The following is a 14,709-nucleotide window of genomic DNA, read 5'->3' as shown; positions in this document are numbered from 1 at the left end:
ATGGAGATAAACACATTTTTAAATAATTAAATGGCTCTGGCATGGACAGAATCTCTCCTCCTTCTACCTGGTAAGTTGAAGAGAGTATTGAGGATATAGAAACGTTCAATATCGTCACGTTGGATGAACTTGTTCGGGTACAGCTCCCGTATTTCAGGTCTGGGGAGAGAAGAGAAAAAGAAAATGCAACGTCAGGAGAATTTCTTGGCAGGTAGACCGGGATCTAACCTTCAAAAACCCGCTCAATGATCCGGGGACAAGGGAACGTAGGGAGGACACTGCGAGAAGGTTAGGAGAGCGTTGGGTTCACCATTTACCCTCGTAGGAAATTGAAGCCGTGAACACAGACCAGGATGTTGCCGTAGGCGTCCACCTTTAACAGGTTCCCATACAGGGTGTCGAACACCAGGCCTCTGAAGAAATACAGAGAAACAACATCATTCAGTCAGTTAGAATACATCGAGAAATGGTTGACACATGATCTTTAAAAGCCCATCAGACAATCTGCCTAGCTACAACCAGGACCAAATTAGAAACCCATGCAGCCAGGTATAAAAATAGCATTAAAACATCCTCACCATGGCAACATGGCAACCATGATGTGATAGGTAATAGTTACCTAGTAATAAAGTACAGCTGGTGCCCCGTTGTCATCAAAGCGTTTCCAGTTAAAATAAATAAATATATATAGCAGTATAACGCCATCACCATGGCAACACCATTAACGGTATGATGTGATTGGTGGTCACCGTGTGTGGTCACCTGGTGGGGAAGGCGGGGTCGTAGACGAAGCTGAGCAGCTCCTGGGGGTAACCGATGTGGACCAGGCGCTCCACGGTCAGCTCAAAGCCCAGGGACTCATACTCTGGAGACTTGTACACTGGACAATAGAAACACAGACGTGAGCATTTAACACAAGCCGGTGTAGACTACACAGAGTCACACATCAGCACTCCCCGATGCCTATACAGGGACGTAATTACACTGACACCATACATTTAGGAGAAGGACGTAGGAGGAAGTCAAGTCTAATGGCCTGTTTGCGAACGGACTACTCTGTAAAATTGCAGCCTCCCATTTATCCTCAACCAGCCAATGTGGACCCATTCACCTCGACAACAGCACGTAAGCTATTGCAACATGACATGGTGACGTGATGCAACGCGAGACAGGTATTTTAAAAAGAACTCTAACCGTCAGGATATCTGGGATACTGTTGGTAATAACATAGCCTAGCCCCTCTCCCCCTAAAAGTACATGCGCGCACACGCCCGGGCACACACACACCGAGCGCAGGGACCTGAATACCCTAGGATCTAATCCGTGGAGAAACAGGATCCATAGCTCAACTCCGGACTCTGATACTAATGAGGCCCGTGGAGACGATGACATTCAGACACCAAACAACCAGACATCTCCAGGGCCCTGTTCATTAGGGGACATGACAGAAAACAGTTTACAAGGTTGTGCAACAGAAAAGGATAATAAGCATTTCTTATTGGGCAGGTCCATTTAGTCCCTCCCTGTTTGTCTGTTTTCTGCCGTTTGGTGCCTAATGAACACATCCCCCAGGCCTGGTGTACCAAGCCATGGGTGAAGGGGAAAGGTAGAGAGGGATACAATGTCCAGGCCTGGGCCAGAGGGGCCTATCAGCCGATGAGAATGCTAACTGACATCGGAAGAAGGCTCTGTCAGATGGTATTCATATAAAGGCTGTTTTTCCACATTAGGTCCGGTCATGCTGCAGGAGGGGAGGACTTGGCTGATACTTAGAGGGAGCAGGAAGGACAATGTGGGGATAGGCTAGCTAGCGCTGAGACCCCAAACATGGAAGGAATAGGCCAGGGCAAAAAATGTGTCTTACTGAGTTGGCAGACAGACAGGCAGACAGGCAGACAGAACAGTGTGAATACCCATCTTGGTGTAATGTGTGTGTGCGCACATTTACCCATTTGTGTGTTTGCTTCTGAGCCCAATTGTGTGTTCTCTCCCTCGCTCTCTGGTGAGTTCAAATCCCCTGTGGTGTTCCAGTGTCCCTGGCTGACTAGCGAAGCAGAGGAGTGGTGGGCATCATGCCCAGTGCTGCAGCCTCGAAGAGTCGCACAGTTCTGGGCCAGAATCCTCCATACACATAGCCCCTCCCACCTTTCCTCCCCTCATCCCTGCCTCCATTTCCCTAAGCTCTGTGGCTGTTACAAAGAAACCTATTTTAAGAGTATTTTCCCCTCCGTCACCTTCCCGATCAGCTCTCTCTTTGGTTGGCCGGCGATGAGCAGAGTTCGCTCGCTCTCTCTCTCTCTGCACTGTCCACTGCTGTGACCTTCAGACAGCTTTAGCTTAAACACACACAGGCGTAGAAACACACACACAGTCTATTTATGTCTGTATATATAGCACAGTCTAGTCCAGGGATAGGAAACGTTGATGGGGGTGGGGGTCACAGAAAAACAGAACTCATTATGAGGGGTTGCAATGGGCAGTGGGTCTGCACATCCCCACCTTGCGAGCAAAACATTTCAGCAATTCTACACATTTTTCCATGGGGCGAACAGAAAAGTAGGCCGTTTTTAATAAGATAACTGGTCGCTAATTTGGCCATGGTTACGACAAGTTTAAATAGGTGAACGCTAGACTAATTTACCAATAAAAAATGTTTTTTAAAAATCCCTGACATTTCAAAATTGAACCTTGTGTGTTCTATTATCCTAAATCTCTCAACAGTAAGTTGAGAGATAGGGGGTGAAATTGTTCCGTGGCCCGCCGGTGGCCCATCCCTGGTCTAGTCCATTAGATTTACTGGTCTGTGACCATGTGTAAGTTGAAATAGTTGATTTGTTTACTCATAGGCGAGGGGTATACCTTACATTTGGGACGAAAGTGACACTGTAAAGTAGTAAATTATAGCCTGGTAAACACACACTAAGCTTGGGGATCCATTAAATCTTCCTCTCCTGATGCAGACGTTGACAGATAATTATACTCCCCTTAAGCCATGTGTGTGTGTGTGTGTGTGTGAGTGAGTGAGAGAGTGAGAGAGTGAGTGGAGAGCGAGAGAGTGACCAGGCTAGAATTTACAGTCCTCCAGGGCCAATTTCTTTCCAAATGTAAGCTATACCCCTCACGTAAGGGTAAACTACTTTACCCTTTAACTAAAACATGGTCGTAGACCTGTAAATCTATTGGACTAGACTGTGCTATATACAGATACATAAACAGCCTTCATCCCAAATGGCACCCTATTCCCAATAAAGTGCACTAATTTTGACCAGAGCCCTATGGCACTAGGTCAAAAGAAGTGTACTGTATCGGGAATAGTGTGCCGTATGGATCGTAGCCATAGCTTATGACATATGAAGTGTCTTCTGGACAACTTCCTGGTTGCTAATTATAGGCCTAAGTAATTATCTAGCCGTATCGGAGGTGGGTCCAGACATCGCTGTCACTCAGACAGAAGTATCTTTATTAGACAGCAACACCATGTCAAAATAACATAAATTAGTAGCTTGGGCTCCGCTCTGCCAAAGGCTAAGAGTTAGCATAGCATAGCTTATTCCAAAGCGAATGGCTTTCAGGCTAATCACCATGCTACAAAAGAACAGTGAAAAATAACCCCGCGCCCCATAGAACTAACAGGTCGACAGTGTGGCTCCGGTATCATTTGAGCATCTCAGTGGAGTCTCTCACTAGGTTGTTTTCAGAACAGTGTGTGTGTGTGTGTGTGTGTGTGATATTTGAACTACAGTACAGTGAAGCCTCTATCTTGTGTTTTCAGAACAGCGAGTCGTCGAGGACAGATGTGTCAGCCAGTGTCGCCGGGGGTATCTAGTTACCACGGTAATTTGCTAGAAGCGAGTGGGCAGGGACAGTTAGGCCAGACAGAGCTGTCATCAGTGGATGATTTCACAACCTTTGATATAAACCACAGTTAATAACGGATGACCTATCATCGAAGGGCATGGTTCAACTAATGCCCTTTTCTTTAAATCAGGCATCGTGATCTTGATGTGGAAACACTGTATCGTAGTGACATGGATAGACGGGTGGACATTTGATCTCCTCTGTGTGACACAAAGCTATTGACAGAAGGCCTATATATCATAGAGGAACATGGTTCAACACTGACCAGAGATCATGGTCCTAATACGAACATATAGGACGACGGTACGGTTATGGTCTATTTACAGTCAGAGGATTTGTTGTACATTTAACCATGTTGTATGAAAACAATTGTGGACAACTCCTAACAGCCCTCTTCTTAAATCCTCACTAGAAACAGAAACCAAATGGATAGCCGACCTGCTGCCGTGAGAAGTCGTCCCAGTGAGGGGTCTGACTCCTCAGGCGTCTAGTCCTATCAACATGGGTCAAGACGCTATCTAGCTAGCTAAATGTGCTTCAGTGACTCAGCTAAGTGGAGGGTTGGTAATTCATCTAGAAGTACAGTGTGTGTGCGTGTGTGTGAGACTTTGAGGAGGGGGTCATCCCTAGGGAAAGGGGATTGCTTGTACCCGCAAACACACGGCCCATATCCCATTTCCATCATCTGAGGGCAGATTTTACGGACGCTCAACTGTTGACATGTAGCCTCTTTATATGGGACGGTCCATAACCAAGTGGTGATGTTTACAAGATGCCAGGGCTATCGTATCGCTTCACTCGATGCTCGAGTTGCGACCGCAGGAACGGGCTGTGGCCTCCCTGGTCAGAGCACGACAAAGCGACACCTCAGTCTCCTGCCGGTCACTGGGGAGAACCTCATCTAGGGTTCTGGTGCGCCTTGCGGTTACAAATCGGGCACGGACTCATGTCAACACCATCATCTAGACATTGTGTCAAGAGATGTCCCCTAACTGGCTTTAGCCTTCATGTGGTTGATGGTCAGGTCAATGGATTACAGACAACCTATTGTCACTTAGAAAACTATTAGAGAATTACTGCTACTTTTTTTTACTATTGCTTAGTCAAATACAGAGAAACTGTACTAGTTAATATTTAGAAAGTGAGGATAGTCTTAGCCATTCACTTGAGGTCAAAGAGTTTTGTTGTTTGCAAATTCCAATGACAGAAGAGTCTAAAAACAATACATCTAAACTGACATCTAAATCAGATTACAGATTGAGTTAACGCATTTCACTCCGTTACTGTATCCTTCTGAAGAACTCATCACCTTTTTCCATCATCGCTGTACCCCAAGAAACCTACACCTCCCCTGCCCTTCTACCCACCACCCCTAGTCCCCAGTGAGTCTGGTCTGGGCTTATCGAATGACACGTGAGCCCCTGTTCTGACCCGGGGTACTTTGTCAACAAACACTGAAGGAGAAATCAATATGGCCGACGACTAGTTGCTATGCCAACCAAACTAGAGTTGACCCTACATTGTAAAGTAGTGACGGTGGGCTGAGGGCGCCCACATACACACTGTAAAGAAGTGCTGACGGCCAAGGCAGCGACTGTAGTGCACTTACCGGCTAAAGTGTAATCCATATCGAAGCCAAAGCATTTAATCTTCTCCATGGCCAAGCTTCTGTTTACAAAAACTCTAAAAAACAAAAAAAAAGGGAGGAAACAGAAGGATAGAATCAGAATTTGATTCAGAGTGATTTTGAGAGACATACAAGAGAGTTCTACCTCTGTGTGCAAGGAGAACATTATGATAAATTGCCTCTCACAGAAGAAGAATGAGCAGAGGTATTTTTGGGATTAAATCATATGTTAGCCATCTGGTGATGGCTCACGTGGTTTTCATTTTGAAATATAGCCTAACAAACGTCTACAATTGATATGCATGGCCTCTAAACAGATATTAGAAACAATCTGGCACAGATAATGAAGTCAGTAAGCTCCTATTTTCTCTAGCCTTACAAGGCATGTTCCCACATGTCTTAAAAACATAGGAATTTGAGTATTAGACAGCTGGACTCGCTGTCTGAGATTTTTAACCTTTTAAAAGGCATTATTAGCCCTTAGACAGTGCATTGCTTCCTACAGGGTAGGTTCACAAGTGCACACTATAGCAAAACATTTTGCAATGGACAACAAAATGAGCATTTCTTATTGGACAAGTTCCATCCCTGTTTCAGTCAGTTTGGTACCTAATGAACATGACTCTCCATTCTGCTTAGACAGCATGTTTACGGTGGCACCTCAACTAGCTCAACTGTCCCCAGTGTTAAATCTGAAGGCATGGTAGGGGGGTCTGCATGGCCGGAGTGGTCGGCATTGTTGGCATATCCTGCCTGACACTTTCTGATCCAGCCAACTCCAGTGGCAGGCCAGGCAGCTCAAGTCAGAGAGATCTCTGTTCCTCTGGTTCGAGGCTTTTCCATGTTAGTGCAGCCTAGCCTGCTACCTACAGCTTTTGAACAAACTACCACAAAACAACTTATACTGCAAAGTAACTTGTAAAAAAAGATTAGGCTACACATAGAATTTCAATTTTTTTTTAAATAAATATGTTGGTATTCAAAAAAGGTCTCCAGATGTTTTCACGCACAAATCAACATAATTAATCTAGCCATTTAAGACAAATAATGTTTCATACAACTAGGCAATCCAGTTCAACAACTACATATCTGTTAATGAGATTGAAAACATGTTGACAGGCATTCCACAAACCGGTTTCTCTTTACTCCGAAACAGTCAATCCACATCTATGACACAATCCTCATTTCCACAACACCCCAACACTACCCCCAACACTACCCCCAACACTACACCCAACACTACACCCAACACTACCCCCAACACTACCCTTTTCCTATCCCGGGAAATAGTAGGTCCGGGACGATACCAGTTAGTATCATGGCATCATCTTCTTTACAAACAAAAAGTCCTATTGTTGGTAACAGACATCATTATGTTGTCATCAAGTCACATTTATACATTTTCCAAGCTATAGAACACAATATTTTAAATACAGCAGGTTTTTAAAAGAGCAAAGAATTGTCTGCTTTGTGTTTTCATTTTTACCATGGAAAACATATTCACTATGATCGAATACTCATACTAACCACACTAATGTACTATTTGACTTAATTTGAGTATGTAGTATGCTTATTGGTCATAGTATGGATATAGTTAGTATGCCAAAAGTTCTGGAAGTCGTACTAAATTCGCCAAAATACGAAGTATACAAGCAGTGGACACTATTTCCGTGCTTTTAGGGCCCGGCCCATAAGGCAAAATGGGCGTGGCTTCACAACGTTTTCAGATTTGAAAAAAAAAATGGTGGAAAATATGCAGCTAAAGTCCAATGAGAAAGGATACAAATTGCTTTAACTAATTGAGACAAATGTTAAGAAAATGTTGAGCAATGTAATAAAGTAATGACTTTTGAAATGAGTTACATTACACGTTATGTTGGCTGACAGTTAGCTAACCTTACGAACCGCATATCATCACAGCAAAATGCAAGCTAGCTACCGTCCTAAAGTTAGTTGGCTACTAACATATCGAATTTGCCAGGCAGTATATTAACTATATGCTATATAACTAACTACCCAACATTTATTGACATGATTATTCACTTCATTCTTAGCTATGTGGTTTAGTCATTGTGCATTCTCAACGGGCATTGCTAATTCTGTCTATCTACTCCGATTTCAGAGCACTGTCGTCTCGTCTGAGGGCGTGTTTGTAAATTCACGCTGGCTATCTTCTCCAATTTCAGAGCACTCTAGTCTGAGTGTGACAGAGCGCAGAATAACTGATACATTTCTGAACGCTCAACACCCATTGAATATGGCCGGTGTTAAACGTTGGCTAAAAAAAGCGTAATTAAAATGTTGCCAGCAGCACAGTTAGTCACCAACGCTCTGGATAACCAGCTCTGCTAGGGCGAGTAAAATGGTGTTCTCTCATTTGTGTCTGGAAGTAGCTAACAAGCTAGCCAACAAGCTAGCCAACGTTAGCCAGTTAGCTTGGGTGCTTGACTGCCGTTGTGAGGTCAGAACGCTCAAATCAACCCTACTCCTCGACCAGAGTCCAGTGTGTGCGCCCTGAACGCTCCAAGAGCGAAACGCTCTGAATTTACAAACGCTCCAGATTGAAGATTGTAAAAGGTCTAGCTAGTCATTTGTTATGCTAACAAGCGAGAAAGAGGTTGCATAGCAACAGCATCAACTTCCGGTGGACAGGCAAAGCACTAGTACACTCAACTGAAAGGATACAGTTCTTTTACAATATACTAAATGAACTAATAGTATGCAGTATATACACTCATTAAGTATGTATTATACAGTATGTTAGTATGGGTATTTGAACACAGCTATTATGATAATGCTATCGTCACCGTCCTAGGAAATAGACCATAATACATTCATAAATGATCCAATATTGTCATTACCTTGCTGCAGCTCCATACTGGACCAGCTTCCACTGAGAGTTAAGCCCGGCGGCAGACATACGATGCATTCTGTGTCGTGACTAAAAGTGTACTAGCCTGCGCTCTGGCCTTGCCTGCTTACATAATGCTATTCCAACTCCAGCCCAGAAACAAAAAGAGCCCACTCTCTTTGCTTCCTTGCCATTCAATTTCTGACTTGTTGCAAAAATTATTGTTGCCATTCTGCATCATTCTCTGTTATTGTTGTTTGTGGTGCCCGTTTGTCACTAGTGTTGTTGGTTGGAGGGAGTTGCCGTTTGCTGTAGCCCTCAAAGACATCCAGAACAATCCATCAGGTGGAAACAGCAACAAACTCAGTGCCTCCCAGGCCCTAAGCCACTGGAGCTAGGCTACTGTACAGTACTAAGGCTCAAGCCTGTATTCGCAAAGAGTCATTGTGTACTAGGATCAGTTTGGCCTTTTAGATGATAATGAATTTGATTGTATGAACCGGAGGGTCCTGATCCTAGATCTGCGCTCCTAACTGAGACGGTTTGTGAATAGGGGCTATGCTATCCATCAGGAATAAGGAGAACGTAACACCATTCACTGCTTTAACTCAGAAGAATTTCATCAGAAATAGCCAATTACCTGATGCTTACAATCCCTAATATGGATGATATGATTACAATGTCAGTGCACTGGATGTGAGGTAGACCTACTACTGACACTAAGCTGTAGCTTACACCCGAGGTCTTTCTAGGCTAACTGATAACAATCGTCTGGAATGTGAGTAGGCCTAAGAAGGACCTACTGTATTCTCAGCATTGAGTACAAAGCGGGTTCTTGAAGTAATGGGTAGATTACTGGGGGTTCTCCTTGGTCCAGTCCCCCTATGAACAGGTTAAAACGGTCAAACTCTAGGTGTACAGTTCAGGCCCTCCTTCTGCAAATAGACCAAGATGTTCTGGGGCTATTAGCACTGAGGTGAACGCGAGTGGGAGTCATAAATTCTGCCCAAGTGTGCGAGTACTCATTTCCCTACTATTGACAAAGAGTGACGGTGGGGGACAGCCCACTTTGACCTGATGACTGGGCCTCAAATAGACTGAATGTGTGGGCCGGCCTCCCGTACTAGCCTACCATTACCTGATTGTCTGGTTGTCGCCACTGTGGTCTGACTGAGGGATTCACTTTTAGGTGCAGGCGAGGTAGAAATAGATTTACTAGAACGGGTAAAGCCTCTCAGAGCACAGTGATTCTATTTCTATGTAGTCTATATCTAACAGTGAATCCCTAGCTTAGGCAGACCACAGCGTGTGACAATCAGGCAGATTTGTGTACCACCAGTACCCTTATCTTATGGAAACAGTACATTGAACCTACCGTGAAAGGGTTTATCTAGGACTAACAAATGGTGTTCGCCTTACTGACTGAGTGGATTGTTTCATTGTATGGTTTCATCAGCCTTTCAGCAAAGATATTCTTTCTGTAAAGGTTGCTGATATTTTTGAATCTGCCAAGTTTGTTAAACTAAGCCTGACATTTCAACAACAAAAAAGTGTTAGATGTACATAAATGCATCAGCCCCTCAAAACAACTAGGTAGTAACAGTTCAATGCTGTTGTCGTGAGGGACTTGGCTTACTGTCTTCCTTACAGATGCCAGAGTGCCAGTGAACTCAGATAGACCCAACAGCGACACAGTGACAGAAAAGTGACAGCTTTAGTGGCGCTGTAATGTCCATAGGTTGTGTAACCGTATGAAATAACTGCAATTAACCCGCACGCGCAGACACAACGTCTCTTTGATGAAGTTAAACGTTGCACAAGCGGCTGTTTATCTCACTCACGTGAAGCCGGCATTCCTGCCCACTGCCATTGTCTAACATTAAGGCCAGCTAACCAGCATGCACGGCCAAAGGCTTCTTTCCTGTCATGAGATAAAATGCATTTAGGGCTCATCTATTTTAGGGTCCCCATTTTCAATTATAAAAGTAAGTGACTGCCAAAACATTGTAACATATTTTACGACCGGGCACCACTTTAGCCTATATTTAACAAATTAGAGGACTAGTTTATCGAGTTAGGACATAGAGAGAGGTTATTTGACCGCTGCACACAGCTAGTGTAGGACCACACACACAGTCACACACACTAGAGCTGGGATGATGAACCGAAAATGATCGACAGACATTTTGCTGATATCTTCCATTACGATAAGTGGCCTATAGTAGAGGAATGTGAAGTTTGAAATGAAATAAGTTTGCTAATATAATATGGATGTTTGTTAATGGGACAATTGATGGCTACAACCATCAAACAGGTACGAGTAGTTTAAAAGATCATTTTAAAAACCTGTGGTGTACATTCATGTTGTAAACTTATCGTTCTATTTATCGTTATTGCCTAAATTCAGGCAATTTATCACAATATGGATTGTTTTGCCATATTGCCCACCTCCAACACATCACAAATGACATGTCAGTATTGAGAAAACATGTGTTTCAGTTGAACAGGATGTTGGCATAACGGTCATGAAGTTCAGAGGAAGACGCTTCAGACAGGAAGTGCTAAATGAAATCCACAGCGACTTGGTTTTACACTGAACAGGTGTAAAACAAACTAGTACACACGGACTCTGTAATATACGCTACAATGGCTGACAGGTTGTCGCAAGATTTTGGACCAAAGAATAACCTACAACTACACCACATTGAAATCCACAGCAATTTACAAGACTTACTGAGTGTTTATGACGGTGTGAACTGAGAATTAGGCTAAGTGGAAAGTTGACGTTGAAAGACATTTACAAACAGAGGGTTGGGACTAGTAGTAACATAGCGTCCTGTCATATGTTGCTGCTGTAAGTATCTGTGGTAGACTAATGACTAAAGGAAACAGTGACACACAATACATGGCTACATACAGTACAGTAGGTTAATATAACTGAATCTTATTGTACATCATTTACATGTCAGTCATTTAGCAGACGATCTTATCCACAGCGACTTACAGGCACAATTAGGGTTAAGTGTCTCGACAGATTTTTCACCTAGTCGGCTTGGGGATTCGAACCAACAACCTATCGATTCCTAGCCCACAGCGCTTAACCGCTAGGCTATCGTCCCAGTGTCCATCCATCCATACAGAGTACCAGTCAAAATTTTGGACCCAAAACTCATTCAGGGGTTTTTCTTTATGTTTACTATTTTCGAAATTGTAGAATAATAGTGAAGACATCAAAACTATGAAATAACATATGGAATCATGTAGCAACCAAAAAAAATTGTTAATCAAAATATATTTAATATTTGAGAGTCTTCAAAGTAGCCACCCTTTGCCTTGATGACAGCTTTGCACACTCTTGGCATTCCCTCAACCAGTCAGAGGATAAGCTCATTAGAGTTACCAGCCTCAGAAATCAGCAACTAACTGCACCTCAGATTGCACCACAGAGTTCAAGTAACAGACACGTCTCAACATCAACTGTTCAGAGGAGACTGAGTGAATCAGGTCTTCATGGTCAAATTGCTGCAAAGAAACCACTAAGAAAAAGAGACTTGCTTGGGCCAAGAAACACGAGCAATGGACATTAGACCGGTGGAAATCTGTCCTTTGGTCTGATGAGTCCAAATTTGAGATTTTTGCTTCCAACCGCCGTGTCTTTGTGAGATGAAGAATAAGTGAACGGATGATCTCTGCATGTGTGGTTTCCACCTTGAAGCATGGAGGAGGTGTGATGGTGCTTTTCTGGTGACACAGTCAGTGATTTATTTAGAATTTAAGGCACACTTAACCAGCATGGCTACCACAGTATTCTGCAGCGATACACCATCCCATCAGATTTGTGCTTTTGTTTTTCAACAGGAAAATTACCCAACACACCTCCAGGCTGCTGAGCAATGTGACCAACAAGGAGAGTGATGGAGTGCTGCATCAGATGACCTGGCCTCCACAACCACCTGACCTCATGATTTAGGGTGAGTTGGACTGCAGAGTGAAGGAAAAGCAGCAAACAACTACTCAGCATATGTGGGAACTCCTTCAAGACTGTTGGAAAAGCATTCCAGGTGAAGCTGGTTGAGAGAATGCCAAGAGTGTTTAACACTTTTTTGGTTACTACATGATTCCATGTGTTATTTCATAGTTTATGTTTTTACTATTATTCTACAATGTAGAAAATAGTCCAAATAAATAAAAAACCCTTGAATGAGTAGGTGTACTGTACTGTACGTACTCGTCAAAAGTTTGGACACACCTACTCATTCAGGGGTTTTTCTTTATGTTTACTACGTCAAAAGTAGCTTTGCTTTCACTGTAGTGATCCACCATATTGACTGCCTCTTTGTGCGAACTCAACTCCACAAAGCCCTTGCAGGAGAACACCAGATGTTTTACAACTGTGCCGAATGGCTTAGCCAAGTCACCAAGTACATACATACATACGTACTTTTGACGTACTGTACATACATACATATGTACTTTTGGCGTACTGTACATACATACATACATACATACATACATACATTACATACATACATACATACAGTGGGGGGAAAAAGTATTTAGTCAGCCAACAATTGTGCAACTTCTCCCACTTAAAAAGATGAGAGGCCTGTAATTTTCATCATAGGTACACTTCAACTATAACAGACAAAATGAGAAGAAAAAAATCCAGAAAATCACATTGTAGGAATTTTAATGAATTTATTTGCAAATTATGGTGGAAAATAAGTATTTGGTCACCTACAAACAAGCAAGATTTCTGGCTCTCACAGGCCTGTAACTTCTTCTTTAAGAGGCTCCTCTGTCCTCCACTCGTTACCTGTATTAATGGTACCTGTTTGAACTTGTTATCAGTAAAAAAGACACCTGTCCACAATCTCAAACAGTCACACTCCAAACTCCACTATGGCCAAGACCAAAGAGCTGTCAAAGGACACCAGAAACAAAATTGTAGACCTGCACCAGGTTGGGAAGACTGAATCTGCAATAGGTAAGGAGCTTGGTTTGAAGAAATCAACTGCGGGAGCAATTATTAGGAAATGGAAGACATACAAGACCACTGATAATCTCCCTCGATCTGGGGCTCCACGCAAGATCTCACCCCGTGGGGTCAAAATGATCACAAGAACGGTGAGCAGAAATCCCAGAACCACACGGGGGGACTGAGTGAATGACCTGCAGAGAGCTGGGACCAGAGTAACAAAGCCAACACACAGTAACACACTACGCCGCCAGGGACTCAAATCCTGCAGTGCCAGACGTGTCCCCCTGCTTAAGCCAGTACATATCCAGGCCCGTCTGAAGTTTGCTAGAGAGCATTTGGATGATCCAGAAGAAGATTGGGAGAATTTCATCTGTCCATATGACACCAAAATATAACTTTTTGGTAAAAACTCAACTCGTTGTGTTTGGAGGACAAAGAATGCGGAGTTGCATCCAAAGAACACCATACCTACTGTGAAGCATGGGGGTGGAAACATCATGCTTTGGGGCTGTTTTTCTGCAAAGGGACCAGGACGACTGATCCGTGTAAAGGAAAGAATGAATGGGGACATGTATAATGAGATTTTGAGTGAAAATCTCCTTCCATCAGCAAGGGCATTGAAGATGAAACGTGGCTGGGTCTTTCAGCATGACAATGATCCCAAACACACCGCCCGGGCAACGAATGAGTGGCTTCTTCGTAAGAAGCATTTCAAGGTCCTGGAGTGGCCTAGCCAGTCTCCAGATCTCAAACCCATAGAAAATCTTTGGAGGGAGTTGAAAGTCCGTGTTGCCCAGCAACAGCCCCAAAACATTACTGTGCTAGAGGAGATCTGCATGGAGGAATGGGCCAAAATACCAGCAACAGTGTGTGAAAACCTTGTGAAGACTTACAGAAAATGTTTGACCTCGGTCATTGCCAACAAAGGGTATATAACAAAGTATTGAGATTAAGTATTTGGTCAATAACAATAGTTTTTACCCACCATATTTTGCAAATAAATTCATAAAAAATCCTACAATGTGATTTTCTGGATCTTTTTCTCATTTTGTCTGTCATAGTTGAAGTGTACCTATAAGGAAAATTACAGGCCTCATCTTTTTAAGTGGGAGAACTTGCACAATTGTTGGCTGATTAAATACTTTTTTGCCCACTCTACATACAGTGGGGAGAACAAGTATTTGATACCTGCAAAATGGCAGTGTATTCCTACTTACAAAGCATGTAGAGGTCTGTAATTTTTATCATAGGTACAATTCAACTGAGAGACTGAATCTAAAACAAAAATCCAGAAAATCACATTGTATGATTTTTAAGTAATTCATTTGCATTTTATTGCATGACATCAGTATTTGATCACCAACCAACCAGTAAGAATTCCGGCTCTCACAG

The 14,709-nt window shown here is 43.1% G+C and overlaps 1 protein-coding gene across 1 annotated transcript in view; it reads right to left on the bottom strand.

Annotated features, from left to right (window-relative positions):
• LOC135536798 (cytosolic purine 5'-nucleotidase-like) overlaps nt 1–14,709 on the bottom strand; it is a 32,920-nt gene that overhangs the window by 12,024 nt on the left and 6,187 nt on the right. Inside the window, exons 3-6 of the mRNA XM_064963029.1 lie at nt 5,468–5,541; nt 763–880; nt 318–413; nt 68–159 (exon numbers count right to left, since the gene is read on the bottom strand). Of these exons, the coding sequence (XP_064819101.1) occupies nt 68–159; nt 318–413; nt 763–880; nt 5,468–5,541 (380 nt within the window). The remainder of the gene's footprint in view (nt 1–67; nt 160–317; nt 414–762; nt 881–5,467; nt 5,542–14,709) is intronic.

This window comes from Oncorhynchus masou, chromosome 5 (assembly GCF_036934945.1).
Source record: "Oncorhynchus masou masou isolate Uvic2021 chromosome 5, UVic_Omas_1.1, whole genome shotgun sequence".
Taxonomy (NCBI): Eukaryota; Metazoa; Chordata; class Actinopteri; order Salmoniformes; family Salmonidae; genus Oncorhynchus; species Oncorhynchus masou.
The sequence above is the reverse complement of the archived record's forward strand: the minus strand, read 5'-3'. Positions and strand labels throughout refer to the sequence as shown.